Source organism: Triticum dicoccoides, chromosome 3B, assembly GCF_002162155.2.
Source record: "Triticum dicoccoides isolate Atlit2015 ecotype Zavitan chromosome 3B, WEW_v2.0, whole genome shotgun sequence".
Classification (NCBI taxonomy): Eukaryota; Viridiplantae; Streptophyta; class Magnoliopsida; order Poales; family Poaceae; genus Triticum; species Triticum dicoccoides.
The window spans coordinates 462746930-462771532 of NC_041385.1; the positions used below are offsets into that span (position 1 = coordinate 462746930).

General features: G+C 42.0%; 1 protein-coding gene and 1 non-coding gene across 2 annotated transcripts; both read left to right on the forward strand.

The window, feature by feature from the left end:
* Positions 1-2412: 2412 nt before the first annotated feature.
* Positions 2413-3283, forward strand: LOC119276525 (zinc finger A20 and AN1 domain-containing stress-associated protein 2-like). Its single transcript, XM_037557594.1, has one exon. It carries the CDS (start codon positions 2583-2585, stop codon positions 3003-3005), a length of 423 nt encoding a protein of 140 aa, XP_037413491.1. The 5' UTR covers positions 2413-2582; the 3' UTR covers positions 3006-3283.
* Positions 3284-3485: 202 nt separating this feature from the next.
* Positions 3486-3556, forward strand: TRNAG-CCC. Its single transcript has one exon. It is a non-coding gene; the product is annotated as a tRNA-Gly (tRNA).
* Positions 3557-24603: the final 21047 nt, after the last annotated feature.

Here is a 24603-nt window from a genome sequence, read left to right on the forward strand (position 1 = left end):
CCTAGATACTTGTTGCGCAATATGGTTTGCCAAACACCATCCTCAATAAGAAGTTTGAACAACCATTTACTAAGTAGGACCTCATTCTTGACCTGTAGGTCATGAATTCCAAGGCCACCTTGGTCTTTCGGCCTACAAACCACGCTCCATTTGGCCAGCCTATATTTTTTCTTTTCACCGTCTCCCTGCCAAAGGAATCTAGATCTAAAATAGTCCAGTCTTTGGAGGACCCCTTTTGGGAGTTGGAAGAAAGAAAGCATATAGAGAACCATATTTGTGAGGACAGAGTTAATTGAAACCAACCGTCCTCCAACTGAGAGGAACTTGCCTTTCCAATTGCTCAGTCGTTTCTCTAGACGCTCCTCAACATGCTTCCACTCCGCAATGGTGAGACGCCGATAGTGAACTGGTATTCCCAGATATTTAATTGAGAATTGACCATGTGCATGACCAAACAGGTCAGCGTAATCCGCAGCCGCCTCAACGGCTTCTCCAAAGCAGAAAGGTTCACTTTTATGGAAGTTAATTTTGAGCCCCGACATTTGCTCAAATGCTGAAAGCAATAGTTTCAGGTTTCGAGCCTTGTCTAGGTCATGTTCCATAAAAAAAATTGTGTCATCGGCATATTGCAAAATAGAGAGACCACCATCCACAAGGTGTGGCACTACTCCTGCAATCTGGCCGTCCTGCTTGGCGCGCTCAATCAGGATAGCCAACATGTCAACAACAATGTTAAATAACATTGAGAACATGGGGTCACCCTGCTGTAGTCCTTTTTTTGTCTGGAAGTAATGACCTAAATCATCATTGACTTTGATGGCCACACTACCTCCAGTTACAAAATTTTGGATCCATCGGCGCCATTTACCAAAGAAACCTTTCATTCTTAGGGCCTGTTGGAGGAAAGACCATTTGACCTTGTCATAGGCCTTCTCAAAGTCGATTTTAAATACTACTCCACTCATGTTTTTCCAGTGCATCTCATGATCGGTCTCATGCAAAATTACTACGCCATCTAGTATATTCCTTCCTTGCATGAACGTTGTTTGAGATGGCCGGACAACATGGTCAACTACCAAGTTTAACCTATTCGTAGCCACTTTGGTAAAGATCTTGAAGCTAACATTAAGGAGGCATATGGGTCTGAACTGCTGGATCCGTTCGGCCTCCTTAATCTTTGGCAACAAGACAATCTCACCAAAGTTAAGTTTGAATAGATCTAGTCGGTCGGCATGAAGACAATTAAACAACTCCAAAAGGCCAGTCTTGATGATATCCCAAAAATTCTGATAGAATTCTGCGGGGAAACCATCTGGGCCTGGAGCTTTGTTATGTTTCATTTGGAACACCGCCGCTCTCACCTCCTCTTATGAGAAGCTCGATAGGGTACTCATGGACACCGAATGGGAACTAAAATTTCCTATGGTAACCGTGCGAGCCCTAGAGCGTATCGAGGCATTATCAGATCATGCACCCATCATTCTGGATTCTAACTCTATGAACCCAGCAGCCCGTCGCCCTTTCAAATTTGAATTGGGATGGCTGCATCGGGATGGATTTGTAGACATAATCAAGAATGTTTGGGAGAAGCCCGCCGTTGGTCGCACACCTATTCAGAGATGGAACTTTAAAATAAGGGCCATGAGGCAACACCTCACTGGATGGGCAAAACACACCAACGGGATATATAAAAAAGAAAAACAACGGCTCTCTACCATTATTGACGACCTCGACAAGATTGCAGAGACACGCACCTTATCTCAACAAGAGATTGAATTAAAAAATCAATCTAATGAGAAGGTCGCCCGTCTTTTGCGAGAAGAGGAGATCAAATACTACCAGAGATCTAAAGCTGATCTCATATTGATGGGTGATAGTAATACAAGATACTCCAATTGATCGCTAATGGGCGACATAGGAAGAAATGTATTTACAGTCTCCAACAAGATGAGGGGCTGATCGAAGGTCAGGAGGAGCTCAAAAAGTATATCACCAAATACTATAAATCGTTGTTCGGCACGCCGGCTGAGGGGAACTTCACCCTTGACGAGACCCGAACAGATGATATTTCACAAGTCACGGCAGAAGAAAACGGTCGTTCGTGTATACAGGGCTCCTTCGGCTTGGCTCCGAAATCTTTATATTCACACTTTCGACGGGATGTTTTCCGCGCCTCTTAAAAAAATTACGGGTCGAAGCCGTTTAAGAATTGTATTCGGGTCGCTTTTTCACCGAAAACTGTAAACCGGCTGTTGTTTTACAGTTTCGTGCGTTATACAAAGGTTTGCTAGGGATGGCCAAAGGACAAAGTTTCACCTGCAGCGCGCGGAACCGCTCACCGCCGCGGTTGCATGCCCGCGTAAAACACGAGCTCCTGTGCAGTGCTCCATCCCCGCCGAAAGAAACAACAGTACGGCACCGTCCGTCAACACTGATAGATACCGATCGGTCATCGGTCTGATCCACCACCTTCCGGAAACCTCTTGCACCAAGTTGCGTCGGCGCACTCCCTCCTCCCACATCTCCTCGCCTCCAATCCCCTACCACCAAGCCGACCGCGTGTGTGCTTTGTCGTGCAAACGATGGAGCAGGGGAGCAAGAATCCGGACGACCCCGGTCAGCTTCCGCTCCCCTGCGCCAGCGGCTGCGGCTTCTTCGGCTCCCCGGACACCGACGGCCTCTGCTCCAAGTGCTTCCGCGACAGCCTCCGCCGCGCCGAGGCCCAGGCCCAGCTGCAGGCGTCCGCGGAGCCCCAAGCGGCGGCGGCGACGTCCAAGGAGGCAGAGGAGGAGGGGGCGCGGAGGGCAAAGGCAAAGGGCAGGTGCGCGTCGTGCGGGAGGAAGGTGGGCCTGATGGGATTCGAGTGCCGATGCGGCGGCGTGTTCTGCGGTGAGCACCGCTACTCGGACCGACACGACTGCTGCTACGACTACAGGGGCGCCGGCCGCGACGCCATCTCCCAGGCCAACCCCGTCGTCAGGGCTGACAAGGTCGACAAGTTCTGAGCTCTTAAGTAGGGTTCCCTCGGCTCCAATTATGGATCGATGGTGTGGTACGTGCGATCAATGGATTGTACTCCTGAATTCCGGATACAGAATCCAAATGTGCGATTCTGTCATTCTGTGTGGTTTCTTTCGCTAGCACACGTGTTGCATTTCCCTGTGTTCTTTTTGTTTTTGTTTAGCTGTGTCACTCTGTATGCTACTCGTTTCACTGTTCCACAAGATCGTGTGATCTTGGCATGCATGGTACTATCACTGAAGATGGTTATTCAGTCAATTTCTACTAGCATGTCTGAAGCCTGAACAGGAGAGCAAAAATTATCGGGTAGTATGTGCTACTGATGTGAAAAGCGAATGCTCTATCATTTCCACCCAAATAGGCAAGGGAAATTTATACAAGTTTACAAAGCGTGTTATGCCACTCGCGCCCTTGGTATATTAGTATAATGCTATATTAAAGTAATTCTGCGGAATGATCAAGTAGCGCATCTGGTGTAGTGGTATCATAGTACCCTCCCACGGTACTGACCAGGGTTCGATTCCCTGGATGCGCAAATCATTTTTTTCCGTTTCCTGTTTTCCATGCGTATTCCCTGTTATGTCATATATGTCCGACAATAAAAATAGTCCTCACTAATCTTGGTATTTTTAATTTAACAAAGCATTTTCATTTATTTATTTTCATCTTCTCTACTACTAATAAACAATCAAACTTTTTCTTTCTTAAATACACCTCAGGAAACGTACACAACTAGATTAGTACCATCAGATCATCCCTCTTAAGTAAATCTTAACTGTCAGGATTAATCCAATCCTGAGACGGTGTGCACTTAGCAATTACCGCAGGCTGACCGTGCTCCACCGGGTGAAGAAATATCCACGTCCTACGTCCGCAACCCTCAGCGCCAAATGTCCCGCAAAGAAAAACTTAGGGCAGAAAAAAGTCTCACGCCGCCGCCGCCATCGTTTGCCTGCGCCGCCGCCAGCGCCACCGTTTGCCCGCGCCACCGCCCTTCCCGCGACGCCCCACCAGGCTACCACAACAGGACCTGCCCAGGCGTGCTCTTGATTCACCGGTCTTCCCTGCTGGCCCTCCCCTTGGCCCCATATTTGTCTTCGATTCGCCTCTGCTCGATGAAGGACGACATCAGCCTCGACCAAGGACTGTAGAGGTGGATCCATGTGCGTGCTTCCTCCACTAATCACCCCCCTACTCTTGACCACTCACCCTTCTCCTTGATATATTTATTCCTTTGTTGCCAAGCTGCTGGTCGAATCTCACCTAATCGGGCTTGTTGCGTGCTTGTGAACTGACAGGATCTACCAGCCCCGGTAAGGACGTATGAGGATGGTGGCGCCGTGATGTGGGATGAGGATCAAGGGCCGGGCACCTATGAGGATGGATGGGATCGACTTGCTGTCGACGAAAGACGAGATCAAATAGCAGTTATCTTTTCGGAGGGACGGATCGACCCCACTGTCGAGATATGGATGCGGGCATCTTTCGTGCGCGGTTTTGCGTATGCTTGAGCTGTAAGCTCTCTGCTAGCTCTAGAAAATTGCTGATTCATTTGGTGATTCATCTTTGTTACTGATCATCGTAGTGCTTATCGAATGATATTATGATAATGGAGCTTATTTCAGTTAGAAACGTTGTTAGCTCTGCCTCTCATGTAGTCTTTCTTGTACGCATGGATGGGGCTGAACATTCATAAGCAGAAGATTCTTAATTTAATTGGATCAAATTGTTTCATATAATCTTCCCTATGATGACTTCAGGCTGCATGGCTCCACTATGTACTCTGTTTTGCAGAGATTCCATAGGCAGGTTTGGCTATGCAGGTTTCTCCTGTCCATATGTAGCTCGGGTCAATTTAGAGCTTTGGTAGCCGTTACCGGAGCTACAAGAAACCACCATGTCTTCTATATCGTTCTGACTACTGGGCTGGTGCAACAAGTCACTACTGGTCATGATTGATTCTTGTGTTAAAGGTGTGATCTTGATATGGCCACTTATCAATCTTGTGCTGGTTCATGGTGATGATTCCAATATGTTCTGTGATTTATTCGGTTTATGGCTAAGGAAGTGATGATTTTATTACCTCTTAGATGCACAACATTTCACACTTGACATCAGGATGAGGCATATGCCCAATCCACTTCTGTCCTGACCTGGAACTGTACCCACCAGCTATACATTGTGCAATATTAACCCTCATATTTCATGAGATTTTGATCAAATTGCAATTTCGGGTCTGTCGGCTATACCGTCAACTGGTGATTTCTTTTTTAAGTATTGCCTCTGTAATGAAATATAAGAGCGTTTAGATCACTACTTTAGTAATCTAAACGCCACCATATTTCTTTACGGGGAGTACATTCTTATTCCTTTTCAATTATTTTCTCTTGATGCTCTAGGCCTTAGCTGAACTCTTAACATATGTTTTTTCTATTTGATTCCGATCTCTCTGCCATTACATGGGACATTGGGCATATATCACACATTGTTTTGGTAGCAGTTATAGTTGATTATTATCAATAGTAAGCTCTAAAACATTTGGAACGGCTCAAGTACTATTTAAAGTGTTGCTTATGAGTGCCCCCATGAAGATACCTACCAACAACTCTGCTCTGTACTGTTACTTCTGTAGCACTGAATGCCATGCTAAATCTTACTATTTTGCAGGATAATGTCCCTGAGTATATAAACCTGTTAGTTTTCCTTAATTGTTTAGAGAAAGATAATAGCGATTACGTTGGCACTGCTCATGCCATCCTATGTTACATGATTTTGTTGGATGGTTCAGTTATTGTGATTTCTCAAGTTAGGCATGGTATGTTTCCTCAACATTGGGTGTGTGTTTGTTTTCGGCTGTGCCTAAATATTGGTGTTTATATCGCAACGAAGTTGATGCATTACAAAATTTCTGATTTTCTCTAATTTAATGGCATTTTCTCCTCCTTGTAGAAGATGGTTCTAAGTGGGCTACTGAAACAACGGCAATATTCCAAGAAGGCTAAGAACAGGAGAGCACAAGGAACATATTCCTAATCAGGCAACAACCTTCTTTGATACATTATTTGTTCATCGGAAGTCCTTGAAGAAGGATGGATACAACAGATGCAGAGATCTACAGGTTGTTTCCGGGCATATTGGAGATGTCACAATAAATGTTCAGCCTTGTTATCTGCAGAAAAATAAATGATTGTCTGGTTTGGTTTTGGATTATTAGAAGTTCCAGTCATGTCATGAATCATGAGTAAGTTTGTAAAATTCTTTCTTATGAGGCCTGATAGATTGTCATTCAGTATGCTGCTGCCACTTAGTAATGTAACCTCATAAGAGGTGGAGAGTATTTATTCTCAGGATGAGAGCAATAATTAGATTTTCCTTTAATGCTAAAACATTATCTTGGATTTTTGTACAAAATAATATGACTGATGTTACTCTTTGTTCTCTATTATAAGATATAGACATGGGAGGTTATCTTAGAAAACTCAATTACGATAATCGAATAAGGGATTTGTAAACATGCTTTTTATATGAATTTCAAGGTCTTAACATGCATGAATGATCTTGCCGGATGATGCTGACTTATTTTTGTAAATTTGAACGTAATTCATCATACTACATCAGTAAGAAGCATATATGATTTCATTCCTACTGTTTGCTATTTGTGTACCACACAATTGTCGTGCTTCTGGTTGATGACGACTGTCAATTCAAAACTCTTCTTATACGCCATGTAAACCCATTTCATTATGTGAGATTTATCTTTGTAATGGATTAGAATATTTTTCGTGCTATTTTTTTAAACAAATGAAGAAGAGAAGATATTTTAAAAAATCTGGAGACAATATTAGTGTACATATAACTTCAATATATAGAAAAAGTGGCTTATTTAGTGTATATATTTGCATTAATTGAGACGTGCGTGCACGTGCAAACTTACTAGTAAATGAAAAGGAATCGGAAGCAACAAGTTAATACTTAATGCTAGTATACTGGCCACACGGCATTTCATGTTTTCTACGTGATTACCCTTTTGTGTGATATTTCAGTTAAGAATAATTGTCCTCATTCTTTGCTTTTTTAAATTAAAAAGCGTTTCATTTATTTCCTTCAATTAAAGAAGCATTATATAATTTTTACAAAGCAACAACTAAAACATAAATGAAATAAAATTGAGACACTTATTTTAGGATGGATGGAGTAAACTTACCATGTGGAACACAACTCTAGACTTGAACATCATAAGATCAACGAGCAAAGGCTATCATTTTTTTTTTCAGTTTCTTGTTTTCCATGCCCTTTCTCCTCCTCTTTCATGTGATATTTGGGTCAAGAAAAATAATCCTCATTCATCATCTACTTCCCTATTTACTGACGGGCCTCTTCATCAATTTCCATTAAAGAAATTGCAATATAATTTTTACAAAGCATCAACCAAAACATAAATGAGAAGGAATCAGAAGCAACAACTTAATAGTTCCTTCTTCCCATATTATTTGGCGTGTTAGATTTAGCACGGAGATTAGCGCACACCCAATCTTTGCTTCAGCCATCGTATAGATTGCAGAGGGAGGCATCCACAACTCAAAAAATAAAAGGAGGGAGGTAGCCACGATTTTCTTTGACCAAGTCTTGGTTGAATAATTTAGTACCAAATGAAGATTGCCCCCAGCGCCTAACAAATCGGGATTGCATGCGAAAGCTAGTACGCCTAATAATATGGGAATGAGGGAGTACCATGTACAATGGTTGATAAGATAGTCTTATCTTAAGTTTTGCATGTAAATTAGAGATGACAAGAAAACATGTCTACAATGGGTCATCTCATAGTCTTATCTTCAATAATTAGTTATTCCTAAAAACATGATGAAACAAATTGTGCTAAGAGAGCCTTATCTTATGATTTCTCTTTCCTCTACCTCACCATTTATCCTACGTGACATTCTTAAAATAAAATCATTGTACACGCCCTAAAGTGGCCACGCAATGGTTCCTGTTTTTCATGCGCTTTCCCTTACATGTAATTCCATGCGTTTTCCCTTACATGTGATATTACGGTCAAGAAAAATAGTGTTCACTAGTCATTGTTTTTTTAATTTAACAAAGTTGATTTCCATAAAAATCAACAACCAAAATATAAATGAAAATGAACAATAAGGAACAACTTAATACTATTACCTCCATTAATTTTGTACTAAATCAAGTAAAAAACTTTGTATTAAATCTGCGACACTTATTTTGGGAGAGAGAGAGTAGTAAACTAGTCACGCAACGTTTCCTGTTTTCCATGAGATTTTCTTTTTCCGTTTCCCATTTCTCATGTGCATTCCCTTTCATGTGATATTTCGGTCAAGAAAACTAGTCCTCATTAATCTTCGGTTTTTTAATGTAACAAAACCTTTTCATTGATTTCCATCCATTAAAGAAATTTCCATATAATTTTTACAAATTAATAAACAAAGCATAATGAAAAGGAACCAAAAGCAACAACTTAGTACTAGTAAGCTGGCCACACAATGTTTTATGTTTTACATGCAATTTCCCTTTTGTGTGATATTTTACTTAAGGAAAATAGTCCTCATTCGTCGCTTTTTAATTTTAACAAGTCATTTTATTGATTTCCTTCCATTGAAGAAACATTATGTAATTTTACAAAGCAACAACTAAAACATGACTGAAAAGGAATCAGAAGCAACAACATAATAGTAAACTTGCCACACAGAAAACAAATCTAGACCTGAACACCATAAGATCAACGAGCAAAGGCTATCAATTTGCTCTCTCGTTTTTCATGCGCTTCCCCCTTTCAGGTGATATTTTGGTCAAGGAAAATAGTCCTCATTAATGTTAGTCTTTTTACTTAATATTTTAATGACACGCCTTGTCGTCGATTTCCACTATAGAAATCACCATATAAGTTTTTAGAACGCAACAACTAAACATAAATGAAAAGGAACCGGAAGCAACAACCTAATAGTAAACTAGCTACGCAGAACACAACTCTAGACTTGAACACCATAAGATCAACAAGCAAGGATTATCAACATGGCAACATTATTTTGGCCAACGCAACCAAGAAAATGACAAGGTGCGAACTGAGCATAGTGTACATGGTTAGCTTCTTTGTGGTGAAATCAGCCCACCAGAGTTTGAGTCCTAAAATTGGCACTGATGCTCGCTATTTCCTGGATTTGTTCCAGGATATTCGGTGATGTTCGTTCAGTGAGAGCAGACGTTCCCGTCAACTACGATGTGTCTATGTTGAATTTGTCAATCTCAGGAGATTGTGTCAGCGCAGTACCTTGAAGGTGCTCATAGGGTTAGGGTGTGTATGTGTGTTCATATGGGTGATTGTATCTGCGTGTACGTGAACATCTACAATTGTATCGTGTTACAAAATACAAATGATAGAGTCCCCACAAACAAATGGGTCAGAAAATCCAATAGTTTAACAATACACATGCAATTACTGAAACCACACCATCTAGCAAGAACCAGGATATCCCCGCAGCGAGAGAACATCCACTAGAAGATGTAGCAATTTTTAATCCATCATAATTCTCCTAACCAAAGAATTCTATTCATGGTTTCTATCATAAATCTCCTCGAGCACTTCTTTTGTCGTCTCCACACCTTGTTCAGTACTTCCTTATCTCAATTTTTCTGCAAAATACTCACAAGTTGTATATTACCTGAAATCTCCTATCAAAGCATGCACTATTTGTAGTTTTCAAATAGTCCAGCAAATGCCCCTCCCCCCTCCCGAACTAGTATTCTTTGATTTCTATGGAATATTTTAATCCATCTGTCAACCAGATCACTGATTCTCTAGATACCTTTGCAATGCAAAAGCACACATCACCACATACCAAACCAGTGTAGCAACACTACATTAAAATAAGGATGATTAAGATGCTATTTCTAAGCATCAATCATAGCAAATTTGTTGTTTTATGTGGAAGTTTCAGCTTCCATATGGACCATTATCAAACCAGTGTAGAAGCTTTCAAGTGTAAGTACATGTCCTTCACCACAAATATCATTTTTCTTTAGAGTCAAAATCACACTGTCCATGCAACCTTTCAACTCCGCCATATCTACCAGATGTTTCGAACCTTCGCATGGATCTGAACTTTCATTATGTAGGGTTCTTCTAAACTCCACTCCATCAATCCCTTTGTTTTTAATAAACTGCACAACACTATTCTGGTGAAGGTAGGGTTATATAATCTAGGAAATTGACTAGCTAGAGATTTATCTCTTAGTCCCACATCATCGTAGAATAATGTTTTCACCCCATCTCTGAATTCTCTTTTGGCAAAAGCCTGAAATGTATGGTTAACATTCACGAGACTTATCTTTGCAAAAGGAAACATTCACGAGACTTTACAAAAAGTGAGAGCCACCAACACCATCCCTCCACCCTGAGAGAGTTTTTACATATTTCCTTGATAACTAGAACATAAAAGCGCATCTTGCCGCACCCGGCCGTTCCAAAAAATAATGATAAAAAATTGAAAACAATTATCCAAAAGTACTTATACAAATATGAAAAAAACTTTAGAGTATCTTTATTACCAACTTTAAATATTTCTAAGTTGTAAAGTAGATCAACAAAGGCTCGTTGATGCATTAAACTATAGGTAAATTACATGAAAGAAGGATTTTGCAACATGCGGGCATTTAAATTCATCACCCAGATCGGTTTTCGGAGTAGCCACCTGGATTGTAAAAAATAGTAGCTATCATGGATTTCCTTCGTTGTTGCACTTTTGGTGGATGGACTCATGGACCAAACATTGCACGCTGGAACATGTGGGCTAATAAATCTAGTGCCACTTGAGGCACTCAGGTCAACTACTGGAGCAATAGCCCTGTGATGTTGGCCCGAGCGGACTGGCGACCGTCCGCAGTAAAAATGGGGCATGAACGACTGGTGGACGATAGAGGTGATCCAAGTCGTGCATGTCCGAATCAAATGGATGGGAGTGCCTACTCGTTGTGAAGAGGCATAGCTCGCTGTGTTTTACTGTTTCTCAATGAACTGCCACATGCATTTAGTGTTTTCAAGTTTCCAAAGCCATTTTCTAAGCATGTGTTGATTAATAAACCTTAGGATCCAAAACTCCTAGATTACAACAACTTTTTGGCACGCACACAATAGGCCAATTTACCAAATGATACTTCTTTTTATTATTGGATTCTTGCCAAACCATCCGTGTTATGCTAGAATTCAAATTCCTCAAGACCCCTTTTGGAGCTTCCAGGAAAGATAACATAAACGAGGGGATTTCACTTAGGGAAGAATTCAATAAAGTGACTCTGTCTCTGTTAGATAGCAAATTCTCTTTCCAGCCAACTATTTTTCTCATATCTTCTTCTCCACTGTGATCCCTTGAGAATTGTTGAATCCCTTAGCATCCACATGCATCCCTAAATATTTTAAAGGCAAAGTCCCAATATTACAAGAGAAAGTTTCTCTGTAATCCTTCTCTCCAATAACAACTTCACCTAGACAATATATCCCACTCTCCTGTAAAATAATCTTTAGCCCAGAAACCTGCTCAAATATGCAAAGAATAAACTTTAGTTCCCTGCATTATCGAAATCATCCTGCAAATAGGAATATGGTGTCATTAGAATGTTGTAATAATGCCAGCCACCATCCACCAAATTAGGAACCAAATCAGAAAACAAACCTTGATTTTGATCATTCTTCACCAGCAAGGTCAACCCATCAGCAACAATATTAAACAGCGAAGGAGAAAGAATTTCTCATTGTTTGACCCCCATCGAATTTTGGAAATGAGGACCAATAAGATCATTCACCTTGATAGCTACTCTCTATCATATGCTAATTTTCATAATCCGGTCACACCACTTTTCGGGAAAACCCTTGGCCAACATCACCTAATATAAATATGCCATTTCACCTTGTCATATGCTTTCTAAAAAAATCAATCTTAAGGAACACCCCTACCTTTTTGTTAACTGGATCACATGGATAGTTTCATCTATTAGCACCACACCTTCCATGATATACCTGTCTTTAGTAAGGCTGTGTCTTGCAGAAATCAATCCATCAATTATTAATCCCAATATAACTGCTAAAATCTTAGCCAATATTTTATAACTGACATTTAGCAGACATATGGGTCTGAACTTCTGAATAACCTCAGCATGAGGCGCCTTCGGAATCAGTGCAATAGTACCATGATTCAATCTATCAATTTTCGACCCTCCCTTACGAGAGCTTTTCCAAGTCATATTTTATATCATCCCAAAAACCTCTGAAAACTTTGCATGCAATCCATCAGAACATCTAGCTTTATTGTGCTTTAGACCAATGCAACCTCCTTGATGTCCTCGAGTCCAACTTCATTAGTCAGAAATTTTCTACCCTCTTTAGACAACTGATTGCATGGAAAACCATGCAACTCAATGGAGGTTACTTAGGAGCATCAGACAAATCCTTATAGAACTCTGTAATTTGCTTCACAAGCTCAACATCTTCTACAATCTCAACTCTATCTGTATGTAGCGCTGCAATACATTTTTCCACCACTTGCTTTCAAATGAAAGTATTTGGTATTTCCATTCCTTCTAATAAATTTCCTTCCTTCACCCTATGCCTCTATTTCATTTCCTCATTTTTATGAGTTTTTTCAAATTGGTATCTAAAATCAATCTAAGCTCCCTTTGTCAAGGGGGTGGAACACTAGCCTCACTCTTTTTGTTTAGCTCATCAAGTTTACTTAAAATCTCCACTTTAAGATTTCAATAAACCTCGTCAACTTTTATGTGCCAACATTGAGATGCATCCTCGACCTTCTAGCCTTGTCTTCTGTTTGTCCAAGTCATAAATACAAAGAGTTGATGCATGCCAGCTCCTCTACACCATTTCTTGGAACCCTTCTTTCTCTAACAAACAAGTTCTAAATCTAAAAAACACCACTGAGGAGGTGGAACCCCAATACTCAGATGTAATGGTACATGATCAGAAAGTTCTCTATTCAAACCAACAACATTTGCTAATACCCTAAAAGAACGTTCCTAATGGATAGGCAAGATACCATTCTTAGGAACCAACACCTTATCTAGTTCTCAAAATGGGCACCTCCAAGTTATTTTTGAGAGGAAAGGATGACGCCTGACTTCATAAATAAATCCATGAGGCAGAGAAAGGTTCATACAGTACCAACACCCACCACAAAAATAGAAGTTCCACATCCTTACAAGGCATCACAGCAAAAAGACTGGCGCGCAGGCCACCTACCTACACCAAAGAATAGCGGCTACCTAAAAATAGATGAGCATTTCAGCTAGCATCGACTTGACTGTTTCGGAGGAGAGAAGATGTCGTAGAGTGCACCCTGGCGATCATGTCTTCCAGACCTCCGCAATCCTACTCCTTAGTCAATAATTTCCCCTGCTAAAGAAAGGAAGTTAATTTGAAAAGGCAGTCAACGGGTTTGGAAGGGAACACATTGTCAATAGTAAATTTAATCCTAGTAGTCCATAGCACCCAAGCCATGGCCGCGAAGCCCACCCAGAACAAGCATCTACTCTGGCTAGACAGGGAAATGTAGTAGGATCGAAGGTCAGCAAAAGAAGTAGGAGCCCAGTTGACACCCAGCCAGGATCGAATCCCACTCTAATTTTTTTTTGGCCAGATGGCAATTGAAGATCACATGGTCGGTGTCTTCCCGAGCCCCACAAAGCTTACAGAAATCATACCCGGGCCTATTATGTTTACGAATTTAGTCTGCAGCTGGGAGTTTCCCACGCATAGCTTGCCACAAAAATATTTTAATCTTAAGAGGAATCTTGGCCCGCCAAATATCCTTGAATCGAGAGCATTGAGAGCCATTGACCAGTCTAGAATACAAAGACTTAATAGTAAAGCGGCCCGAGGAGGAATGGGGCCAGGGGAAAGAGAGCAGCAAGATGCTGCCACTGATTCAACTCTTCAGGAGAGAGAGCGTGATGAAGTTGCAGGTCCCATCTAGAGCGAGCAAGGTCAAAGATAGAAACCTCTGGCGCAGAAACATACGAGAAAATAGTAGGAAACGATAGGCAGAGAGGAGAGTCGCCACACCACCAGACGGTCCAGAACCTTATAGATTCGCCGTTACCAACCACGAATTTAACATGAGCGTGAAAGATATCCCTCAACTTAAAAAGATCCCGCCAGAACTGAGAGCCACCAGCAGCAGGAGCGAACATGGGGTTACTAGACAGGAAGTATTTAGCCTTAAGGATGTCACGCCACAACATTGTTGGGGAACGCAATAATTTTAAAAAAAGTTCCTACGATCACACAAGATCTATCTAGGTGATGCATAGTGTAGGATCGAAAGTATGTCTAGAGGGGGGGTGATTAGACTACTTGACCAAATAAAAATCTAGCCTTTTCCCAATTTTAGTTCTTGGCAGATTTTAGCAACTTAGCACAAGTCAAGCAATCAACCTACACATGCAATTCTAAGAGTATAGCAGCGGAATGTAAAACAATTGCATATGAAGGTAAAGGGGAGGAGTTTGAGGAGGCAAACGCAATTGAAGACACATATGTTTTTGTCGTGGTTCTGATAGGTGGTGCTACTATACATCCACATTGATGGAGACTTCAACCCCCAAAGGGTAACGACTGCGCGAGTCCACGGAGGGCTCCACCCACGAAGGGTCCACGAAGAAGCAACCTTGTCTATCCCACCATGGCCGTCGCCCACGAAGGACTTGCCTCACCAGGGTAGATCTTCATGAAGTAGGCGATCTCCTTTCCCTTATAAACTCCTTGGTTCAACTCCACAATCTTGACGGAGGCTCCCAAGTGACACCTAGCCAATCTAGGTGACACCACCCTCCAAGAAGTAACAAATGGTGTGTTGATGATGAACTCCTTGCTCTTGTGCCTCAAATGATAGTCTCCCCAACACTCAACTCTCTCTCACAGGATTTGGATTTGGTGGAAAGAAAATTTGAGTGGAAAGCAACTTGGGGAAGGCTAGAGATCAAGATTTATGTGGTAGGAATGGTATATCTTGATCTCAACACAAGTGTAGGTGGTTCTCTCTCAGAAAATCTATGTTGGAAGTGTAGGCATGTTCTGATGTCTCTCTCCACGAATGAAGAGTGAGTGGAGGGGTATATATAGCCTCCACACAAAATCTAACTGTTACACATAACTTACCAAACTCGGTGGGACCGAATCGTGAAACTCGGTCGGACCGATTTAGTAAATAACATGACTGTTAGGATTTTCGGTGGGACAGACATGTCATCTTAGTGGGACCGATATGGTTAGGGTTAGGGCATAACGTAATCTTGGTGAGACTGATTACTCAAACTCGATGATACAGATTTTGGTAATACCCACACAGAGAGTTGGTCAGGCAAACTCGGTGGGACCGATTCACTCATCTCGGTTGAACCGAAACGTTACGAAAGGGAAACAGAGAGTTTGCATTGCAATCTCGATGGGACCGATCACTCATCTCGGTTTGACAAAAATGTTATGAAGGGAAACAAAGATATTACAATCCCATCTTGGTGAGACCGAGATCCCTATCGTTGAGACCGAAAAGACTAGGGTTTGTGGCAGTGGCTATGTCATGGGAACTCGGTGGCGCCGGATAGATAGTTTCGGTGGGGCCGAGTTTGACTTTTGGTTTGGGACATATGTGGATGTGAGAAAGTAGTTGAGGGCTTTGGAGCATATCACTAAGCATTTTGAGCAAGAAACTCATTAAGCAACAGCTCATCCCCTCTTGATAGTATTGGCTTTTCCTATAGACTCAATGTGATCTTGGATCACTAAAATAGAAAATATAGAGTCTTGTGCTTTGAGCTTGAGCCAATCCTTTTGTCCTTAGCATTTTGAGGGATCCACTTTTATCATCCATGCCGTGCCAATCATTGAGCTTTGCTGAAATATTTATCTTGAAATAGCATTAGCTCAATGAGCTATATGTTGTTAGGAATTACCAAAACCGCCCAGGGATAGTTGCACTTTGAATCTCCCCCTTTTTGGTAATTGATGACAACATATAGATCAAAGCTTCAACAAATGATAATAATATTGAAAAACATCATTGCTTTGAGAAGTATGTGATAAGCAAGAGCTCCCCCTAAATTTGTGCATTATTTAAAATTTGCTTTGGACTGCAAATGCACAATGTGTTAGGATCATGGGTTACTCTTCCATGTCACATACATCTTGGTGGAGCGCTCAAAATGATAATGATTGAACACATGCACTCATCACCAAGCAAAGTGAATGATCATATAAGGATATAAAAGATAGTATCATCCAACAAGCATTAAGGTAGCATATGATCAAGCACATGATCATCCAAGTATCTCACAAAAGGCATAATGTATCAAGCAAACACACAAATAAAGAAGTTCGACCACCAAAAACAAGAGAGATCAAATGCAACACTCTCTCTCGAAGCCTATGATCTATACATTTTTCTCCCCCTTTGGCAACAAGTTACCAAAAAGTTCCCAAAAATGCATAGTGTTAAACGACTCTTAGGCTTGGTCTTCATGAGGTGGTGTAGAGATGACTCCAAGGACGAAAGCATCAGTTAATGTAGTTGTAGTTGGTGGAGTGGCTGCTGGAGCTGGTGGCACTGAAGCTATAGCTGGTGCACATGATGTAGCTCTGGTGTCTGGAACAGGCACTGCAGCAGATCTCTGTCCTCTGGGCACTCTAGCAAATGCATCTGTAGTAGACTTGCCCTTCTTCTCCTCCACATCCTCCTGAAGTTGCTCAACTGCAGTTTGGATCTCAGTGATCTTCACATCAAGAGCATAAAACTTCTGCTCAATGATTCTCTCCAAACTCTTCTGGTTTTGAGTCAGGGTGGCCAAGCCCTTCTCAATCCTAAAGGTGGAGGCAATTAAGTAGCCACACTGATCTTGCTTGCTCTTCAGGAACACTTGAGATACCTCTTCAGCAGTTGGCATCTTTGTAGCTTTCTCTGCCCTTGCTTTCTCTCTCTTCTCATGTGCTTGCACAGATGATGGTTCTTCCTCATTCATCTCAAAAGTGTTATCTTCAAACTCAGGATATAGGGGTAGATGCTCCTTATCCAATAGATATGTGCATGTGCCCATCTTTGAGTTGATGAGCTCCTGAATGTCTGGAGCATACCCACAACTTCTCTTCCGATCAGCTGCTGTTCTCTTGATTGTTTCCACAATTAGACTCATGACTTTGAATTTTTGAGGTATATTAAACAAGTGCAGCAAGTTGATAGCATGTCCTCTGATTATCTTGTGATCTCCTGACTTTAGTAGCAATGTGTGCCTAAGGATCCAGTTGATTGTAGGCAGACCAAACAACAAGAAGTGTACAGGTCCAAGCTTGTGTGTTTCCAAAGCTTTATCTGGAATCTCTCTATACATGTGTGCCATAGAGTTGTGGTCTTTCTTCTTCTCAACATATACATCCAAATCATCTTCATTTTCTTTTGGAGCATTGATCAACTCAGCCCATTCTTTAACTGTGGATTGGTACCTAGTACCTTCAGACATCCATATGATCTTCCCATCTGGGTAGAAGTGAGCTGTGGAGTAAAACTGCATGATGAGCTCATCATTCCACTTGGTGAGTTTCTGGGCAACAAAGTCATCAACTCCACATGATTTGAAGTTGTCATATACTCCTGGATAGTATGCTTCCTTCTTCTTGATGTACTCCCAGTTGATCCATCTCATGTCACATACAATGGGCTTCTTGTCAAGCAAAATTGTCTCATAAAAATCATGTTGCTCCTTTATGTGAAATCTGTAGTCAACTGCTGTCCTTCTCCTCACAGCATATGGATCTGACTGTCTCCACAATCTCAGTCCAGCATCCTTTCTGATGTGCATGTCTTCAACAACTGGATGAGCATCATTATGGTCAGGAATCTTGGGCTTCAACTTCCTCAAAACAAGTGAATCATCATGGGTATACTTCTGATGTTCCTCTTGGGTGCAGTCTTTTGAGCTGGAGCTTTGGGAGCACACTTGGGCTTTGATGGAGCAGCCCCTGACTCGATAGCATCTCCCATGAGCTTTTGAGCTTTAGGTGCTGGAGCAGCATCCTCTTCCTCTTCTTCTTCATCAGAATCTCTCCTCATAGAGGGCTTGCCAATAACTCTGGCAATGGTCTTCTTGACCCTTTCCTTTCTTTTCTTGCCATCTCCAGTTTCTTTGAGTTCAAGAGTGAACTCCATAGTTTCACCTGTGGCTACGTTCCTGGGTTTGGATGTAGGCACTCTTCTGGCAGGTGCCTTCTTGTTCATGTCTGGCTTTGTTGCAGCAGTTGTGCCATACTCCTTTTTCAGCACTTTCTTCCTTGAAGTGGCCTCATCCTCAACAGCAATATAGTCCTCATCTTCAGAATCTGGGTTTTCTTCTTCCTTGTCCTGGTGGCTGCTTTTGGCAAATTGCTGGGTGTGCTCCTGCTACCCTCATCATCACTGCTTGAGGGGCTAGTACCCTCACTCATATGAGCTTGTTCCTCTGACTTGTTCTGGCTATCACTTTGATCTGACATTTTGCAAACTTACTGACAGCAGACCCTGTGAATAGATAAAGATGAGGTAGAGTAGATGAGCATCACAAAGCAGAGAGGTTTTTGCAAAACAACTGAGTCAAAAACTTAGTTTTAGTTTTCCACAGAAAGCATTTCGGAGCTACCGATTTGTAAACTCGGTGATACCGAAGCAGCTTTTGGAACCTAAACTAGTGAACTCAGTCATACTGAGTCATAGTTCGGTGGCACCGAGACTGCTAGGGTTTCACAAAGAATCAATCTCGGTCACACCGATTTGCAATTCTCGGTCAGATCGAAAATCACATGTGCAATGGCCTAAGCCAAATCGGTGAGACCGATTTCTACAACTCGGTCGGTCCGAGATGAATTCGGCGGAAACCTAACGCTAAATTTTCAAATCAAATCTAATCTACGGAGTGCTCTCGTTGGATAGAATGATTTCAAATGTGGCAAGAATCATGGCAAAGCAATGTGCTAGGAATCGGAGTTAAACAATAGCACAAAGTTTCAAGTTCATATGCTAATGCGGTGGTGAACTTGCTACGACGGCAACGGCGGGGCAGAATGCCGTTGACGGCAGCGGAGACCAGCGGCGGGAGGTCGCTGGCGGCGAGGAGGACGATCCAGAGACCCGAAGAGGCAGAGCAGGTTGTGTGCAGGCGAAGGGTTTCGGAAATTTTTCCAAAATTTGACCCATGAGTATATATAGCCTGACCCTGTCGGTGTGACCGATTGGAAAAACTTGGTGGCACGGAGATGCAAAACTGCAAGCAGTTACTGCAACTCGGTGTGACCGAAAAGTTCTAATCGGTTGCACCGAGGTTGAAAACCTAGATCAACTTAGTGATCTCGGTATGACCGAAAAGGGTGACTCGGTCAGACCGAAACGCACAAAGAGGTTTTGGAAGTTTAAGTCTATGACGAATCGGGGACTCCGAGTGCTCCTCACACAGAGTGGTTCGAATCTGACTTGATCAAACTTTGTGATGTAGCATGAATAGAGTTTGAGACAAGAAAAGCATAAATAGCTAGAGAAGTTTCTTAGGCATTCTTGTCCATCCACTTGGCAAAAGGAAAGAAACCAAACAATCAAAACGACAAGTGGATGTCCTCGAATGAGTAAAATATGCAACCAACATGCTCACACAATAAAATGGCAAATGAAATATGTGACAAAGCATGCACAAACAGTTCTAGCATCTATCAAACAATTGGCGATGACTAGGTCATCTATATATGAGTATATTGACTTAGGAGTCAAATGAGAACATTTTATCATAGGTCATACTCATCGTTTAAGCACAAGTGGGGTTACCACTTTTACATAAAGCATTGTTGTGTTCACACCATTAGAGTTGCTTTAGCTCAATTCTTAGAGTAAATCTCCCCCTAGATGTGAGATCTCCCCTAAGAGGGATGAACTAACCTTGGGTTTTGTCGATGATGACTTCATCTGGGTGTTGAAGATGTGGATGCTCAATGTTGATGTAGATCATTTGGAGCAATCCATTGGAGTGAGTTGCACTTTCAATACCTACACGGGTTAGTCCCACAAGGAACAAACAAGGATATCCATAGACATAGAGTGATGCACACACACAAGATGATGTCCATGAAAGCATTAGGTTACCTTGTCCCTTGTCTTACCAACAAGAGGGTTTGTGACTCCATGAACTAGTGCAAGATGTGGAAGTTGATTGCACTTTCCCTTGCCAAAATGATATGAGTGAAGTATGGTGGCGGAGTCACCCTCAAGAACTCTATAGTTCTTCTTCTTTGGGATCCACATCATCTTTATGGGAACCCTTGGAGTTGTAGTTGTACTTGATGAAGTAGAACTTGATGTAGTCTTGGGAACCCACTTGACCAAGGCCTTAGGAGCTTCTTCAAATGCATCAATCTCCTTGCTTGTCCTTGCGTTTTTGCTTGTGGTCTTGTGGTGGAAGATCATCTTGAGCTTGTGTCCCTTTGAAATAAGTAGGATCATACTTATCTTGTTGAGGAACAAACTTCATCCTGGGGTATTGATCTTCTTCCCACTCAACTCCATTGGCATTGAACTTTCGTTCAAAACCAACACCATGATTCTTCCGGTGCCTTCCTTGCTTGCGTACAATTTCCTCGAATTGCTTACTCCCGGCAAGGCTCTTGTAAACACCTTTCTCTATAATTCCCTTCAATAAGCTATTTTATTTCTCAAGTGTAACTTGGCTAAGAGAATCATTAGTGGAATCAAGAGAACTACTAGAATCAACAACATTGGATTTAGCATGATTATTGTTACTACTAGAGGAAGAATTTTTCGTGTTCTTGTTACTAGACTTGACTTGAGGCATGTAAGTAGATAAGAGTAAACGCTTGGCAATGTAAGAAGAATTTTTCTTGCGAAGATCATCATTGATTGCCTTTAAAAACTCATGCTCTTGCTCAAGGTTGAGCTTTTCAAAGCGTAACTTCTCATGAGTCTTTAAAAGTTCTCGATGATCTTCCAAGATAGTTTCATGAGATAACTTAAGAGTGTTTAGTTCTTTAGTTAGGCACTCAATCTTCTCCTTATCATTGTCATTCGTTTTATCTTGATTAGCATGATTAATTGACATTCCATCATAGTATTCATCACTAGAGTTGTCAACAAGTAAATCATCATCACCTAACAAGTCATCTTCATCTCTATTGAAATCAACATGCTCAGGGTGTGATACCTTTGGGCCTTTAGCCATGAAGCATCTTCCAATTCCTTCATTTGGTGAGTCAAATATGTCATAGGAGTTGGCTGACACAAGTGCTAGACCGGCAACACCTTCATCTTGAGTATATTCGGAGTCGAAGTGATAGCTTCTCTCGGAGTGATTGTCGGAGTCGAAGCCCGATACCCATTCACCAACATGAGCTTGATGTCTTCGTTTTGTGTAGCTCCTTGATGACTTGTCCTTCCTTTTCGAATCCTTGCTTCTCCGGGATGTTCTTCGTTCATAACGATCATCTCTACTCCTTCTTTCTCTTGATGGTGATTCTTCTCTTCTAGTTCTTATTTTTGGAGAATCTTCTCTTCTCTTGTAGGGAGCCGTACACTCATTGGAATAGTGTCCGGTTCTTCCACAATTGTAGCAATTACGCTCACGACTAGAAGATCTTTTGCCATTGTAGGACCTTGACTTGGAACTTCTTTCCTTGCTTCTTCTCTCTGTAAAACTTGTTGAAGTTCTTCACCATTAGGCTCAATTCTTCATTGAAGGTTTGTTTCTCACTTGATGATGTGGGAGCTTCACATGAGGCTTTGTAAGCACCATTTGACTTGTTGTGGAGCTCTTCCTTATCCTTGAGTGACATCTCATGAGCAACAATTCTTCCAATGACTTCCGTTGGCTTGAGATCTTTGTAATTGGGCATCATTTCGATCAATGTGCACACGGTATCATATTTTCCATCCAAGGCTCTTAGGATCTTCTTGATGATGAATTTGTCGGTCATCTCTTCACTTCCTAAGCCGGCAATCTCATTTGTGATGAGAGCAAGCCTAGAGTACATTTCAGCGACACCTTCACCATCCTTCATTTTGAACTTGTCAAGTTGACTTTGAAGCACATCAAATTTGGATTCCTTGACGGAGTCGGTACCTTCGTGCATGTCAATCAAAGTATCCCAAATTTCGTTTGCATTCTCAAGACGGCTGATTTTGTTGAATTCTTCGGGGCACAATCCGTTGAAGAGGATATCACAAGCTTGAGCATTGTATTGCAGCATCTTCAACTCTTCCGCAATAGCTTCACAGTTCGGTTCTCTCCCATTAAAGAATTCACCTTGCAAGCCAATACACACAATAGCCCAAACGGCAGGGTTATGTCCAAGAATATGCATTATCATCTTATGCTTCCAACTAGCAAAATTAGTACCATCAAAGTAAGGACCTCTACGGTGGTTACTTCCCTTGCTAGATGCCATACTCTCATATGTTGTGAAACCAAGGTATGACCACCAAAAGCTATGGAAATCAAAGCAAATGAAGACCAAAGATTTGATACCACTTGTAGGATCGAAAGTATGTCTAGAGGGGGGTGATTAGACTACTTGACCAAATAAAAATCTAGCCTTTTCCCAATTTTTGTTCTTGGCAGATTTTAGCAACTTAGCACAAGTCAAGCAATCAACCTACACATGCAATTCTAAGAGTATATCAGCGGAATGTAAAACAATTGCATATGAAGGTAAAGGGAAGGAGTTTGAGGAGGCAAACACAATTGAAGACACAGATGTTTTTGTCGTGGTTCCGATAGGTGGTGCTATCGTACATCCACGTTGATGGAGACTTCAACCCACGAAGGGTAACGACTGCGCGAGTCCACGGAGGGCTCCACCCACGAAGGGTCCATGAAGAAGCAACCTTGTCTATCCCACCATGGCCGTCGCCCACGAAGGACTTGCCTGACTAGGGTAGATCTTCACGCAGTAGGCGATCTCCTTGGCCTTACAAACTCCTTGGTTCAACTCCACAATCTTGACGGAGGCTCCCACATGATACCTATCCAATCTAGGAGACACCACTCTCCAAGAAGTAACAAATGGAGTGTTGATGATGAACTCCTTGCTCTTGTGCTTCAAATGATAGTCTCCCCAACACTCAATGCTCTCTCACAGGATTTGGATTTGGTGGAAATAAGATTTGAGTGGAAAGCAACTTGGGGAAGGCTAGAGATCAAGATTTATGTGGTAGGAATGGTATATCTTGATCTCAACACAAGTGTAGGTGGTTCTCTCTCAGAAAATGTATGTTGGAAGTGTAGGCATGTTCTGATGGCTCTCTCGACGAATGAAGAGTGTGTGGAGGGGTATATATAGCCTCCACACGAAATCTAACCATTACACACAACTTACCAAACTCGGTGGGACCGAATCGTGAAACTCGGTTGGACCAATTTAGTAAATAATGTGACCATTAGGATTTTCGGTGGGACCGACATGTCGTCTCAGTGGGACCGATATGGTTAGGGTTAGGGCATAACGTAATCTTGATGAGACCGATTACTCAAACTCAGAGAGACCGATTTTGGTAATAGACACACAGAGAGTTGGTCAGGCAAACTCGGCGGGACCGATTCTCTCATCTCGGTTGGACCGAAACGTTACGAAAGGGAAACAGAGAGTTTGCATTGCTATCTCGGTGGGACCGATCGCTCATCTCGGTTTGATCGAAATGTTAAGAAGAGAAACAGAGAGATTACAATCCCATCTCGGTGAGACCGAGATCCCTATCGGCGAGACCGAAAAGACTAGGGTTTGTGGCAGTGGCAATGTCATGAGAACTCGGTGCCGCCGGATAGATAGTTTCGGTGGGGCCGAGTTTGACTTTTGGTTTGGGACATATGTGGATGTGAGAATGTAGTTGAGGGCTTCGGAGCATATCACTAAGCATTTTGAGCAAGAAACTCATTAAGCAACACCTCATCCCCTCTTGATAGTATTGGCTTTTCCTATAGACTCAATGTGATCTTGGATCACTAAAATAGAAAATGTAGAGTCTTTTGCTTTGAGCTTGAGCCAATCCTTTTGTCCTTAGCATTTTGAGGGATCCACTTTTCTCATCCATGCCATGCCAATCATTGAGCTTTCCTGAAATATTTATCTTGAAATAGCATTAGCTCAATGAGCTATATGTTGTTAGGAATTACCAAAACCACCCAGGGATAGTTGCACTTTCACATAGCAACGAGATGGGGGAGTGTGTACACGTACCCTCGTAGACCGAAAGCGGAAGCGTTTCAATAACACGGTTGATGTAGTCGAACGTCTTCGTGATCCAACCGATCCAAGTACCAAACGTATGACACCTCCGTGTTCAGCACACGTTCAGCTTGATGACGTCCCTCGTGCTCTTGATCCAGTTGAGGACGAGGGTGAGTTCCGTCAGCATAACGGCATGGTGACGGTGATGATGATGCTACCGATGCAGGGCTTCACCTAAGCTCTACGATGGTATGATCGAAGTGTGTAACTATGGAGGGGGGCACCGCACACGGTTGGGAGAGAAACTTGTGTGT

Excerpts from the sequence above, each read along its gene's own strand:
- LOC119276525 (XM_037557594.1), top strand. The coding sequence starts at position 2,583 with ATGGAGCAGGGGAGCAAGAATCCGGACGACCCCGGTCAGCTTCCGCTC.